Consider the following 2,011-nt stretch of genomic DNA (forward strand, 5'->3'; position numbering starts at 1 on the left):
CCCACTATGATATGACCCCTTCCCCAAAGGCAGATTCTGGCCAATATACAGTACAGTATACCCACTACAATACATCAGACTACACCACTGTATCATTCAGGACAGAAAAGTAGAGACCAAATTATGAACACGGCAAAAATAAATCTTGACTCACTCCCTATCCAAGTCCTTTTTCAGTTAATTCTTTTAAAAGGTTACTTAAGCAGTCATATTGATGAATATGTTTACTTCTATTTTGCGTACTTGTTTGCAACGGAAGCCTACGTTACCTTGAGTACAGTGTTTGGCTACTCTGTCCGCTCGCCTGCATTCACTGATATGTGGCCTTCCCCTGTTGTGCCCTAATGGTGGAACACGATTATCTAATCACCATCAGATGTGTGACTAGGTTGTGGCCTATGAAACATATCAGTGCCTGTGTCTTCCTATGCTTGTTGATCTTGAAGCTATAATTCACAGCTCAATGTAACTATGGCTGGTGAGAGAGCCATAAAAAGCATGCGAGAAAGAGATGAAACAGTAGAACAAAAGGGCAAGAAAACCAGATTGGGGATGTGTGAGTTGGCCCAGACAGTCTAATCAGTATGCAGACGGGCTCAGCCCATTTATATGATGCTGTTAGTTACATTATTGAGTCTAACTATCAGTCTGCCACTGCATTCATCTCTGCTCTTTCTCCCATGCTGACAAAGTTCAGCGCAAAGTTAGTTTGGCGGGGGATGCAAACCTAGAACATGGCTAAAATACCAGGAAGGATTATTAGGAAACTGAAGAAGAAACAGGACTTCTATGTGTCTATGTGGACAGCGTGTGAAGGAAAAGTAGCCGACGTGGCCTCTTTTAGAAGACGTATGGGCAACATTGGCTTTAAATGATAGTGGAACGTCCTAATTTAAAGCCCATTATAGCTCTTATAAGTGAGTGAGTATCCCCTTCAATTTGATTTCATGCAATCACTGTATATTAGGACTTTACAGATAGTATCCTGGCCTTGTAAATCTCCCCCTCTGATAAAATGAATGCCTAGATGCTGAGATGTTTATACTCGCTATAAATTTTCTACAAGTCCCTCAAAAGAAAAAAAACAGCCGACTGTAAAAATGCACTAATGTACCTGTAGTAAGCCGTGTATCAATAACACGAGGTTGTCACTTTGAACCCAACACAGGTCTGAGTCGTGTTTTGTGAGGCACACACGATCGATACCGCTGGCGATTCTGTTTTGTGAGTTACTTCTCTCAGAGGAGATCGAGGGTAAAAAGAAATCCAATAAAAAAGAGACTGTATGCTGAGAAACGGGTCAATTTAATCCTTCTTCTGCTTTGTAAGGCTCTTGTAGCTGCATGCAATGTTCATCAGAGGGAAGGATGAGTGGAAATTTACTGTGGAAAACAACCTTGGTTTAATGTTGCAGGTGCTTTCCACTAGACATTTCTTCCTTGAAAAAGCACTAACATAGGCTGAAACTCCTCTGAGACCTCAAATGAGCAGCTCTCTATTTTTGGTGTGTCCCGACATTTTCCTAACCCGAGAATAAAGGCGAGTGTGTCACTTGCAGTCCTTCCTTACCTCCCAGGGTAGCAGAGACTAAGAAGTGGGTCCCATACTTCTTGATGAGGTTTTCGTTGATTTGCTGCAGGGTTGGCCGTCGCCCCAGTAACCGCAGGTTGCGTAGAAACTCTGGTGCTAAGGGTAACGGAGCTTTGAGGAAATCTCTCTTCTCTGTTGCCAGGCTGTTCACCTTCCAGTGGCTGAACTCCCTGAAATGATGGATACATTACAAGGTTGTCATCACGTATGAACACATTCACACTCACAAAGGGGCAGAATAGGTACTTTAACAGGTGGGAATAAAAATGAGATTAAAGGTGCTACATACTGTCCAATTGAATTGTCTCAAATGTATGGCCATTATATCCCTTATACCCTATTGATTTGTGCCATGAAATTTATGGGTCCATTTACTCTTGTTACTTCCAGTAATGCTCATTTACAGGCTCAGACTACTGTT

General features: G+C 42.2%; 1 protein-coding gene across 1 annotated transcript in view; it reads right to left on the minus strand.

Annotated features, from left to right (window-relative positions):
• The window catches only part of LOC116700081 (BMP/retinoic acid-inducible neural-specific protein 3), a 119,070-nt gene that overhangs the window by 77,058 nt on the left and 40,001 nt on the right, over positions 1 to 2,011 (minus strand). The window contains exon 2 of the mRNA XM_032532932.1: positions 1,570 to 1,760. Coding sequence (XP_032388823.1) covers positions 1,570 to 1,760 — 191 coding nt within the window. The remainder of the gene's footprint in view (positions 1 to 1,569; positions 1,761 to 2,011) is intronic.

The sequence above is a fragment of the Etheostoma spectabile genome, chromosome 13 (assembly GCF_008692095.1).
Source record: "Etheostoma spectabile isolate EspeVRDwgs_2016 chromosome 13, UIUC_Espe_1.0, whole genome shotgun sequence".
NCBI lineage: Eukaryota > Metazoa > Chordata > Actinopteri > Perciformes > Percidae > Etheostoma > Etheostoma spectabile.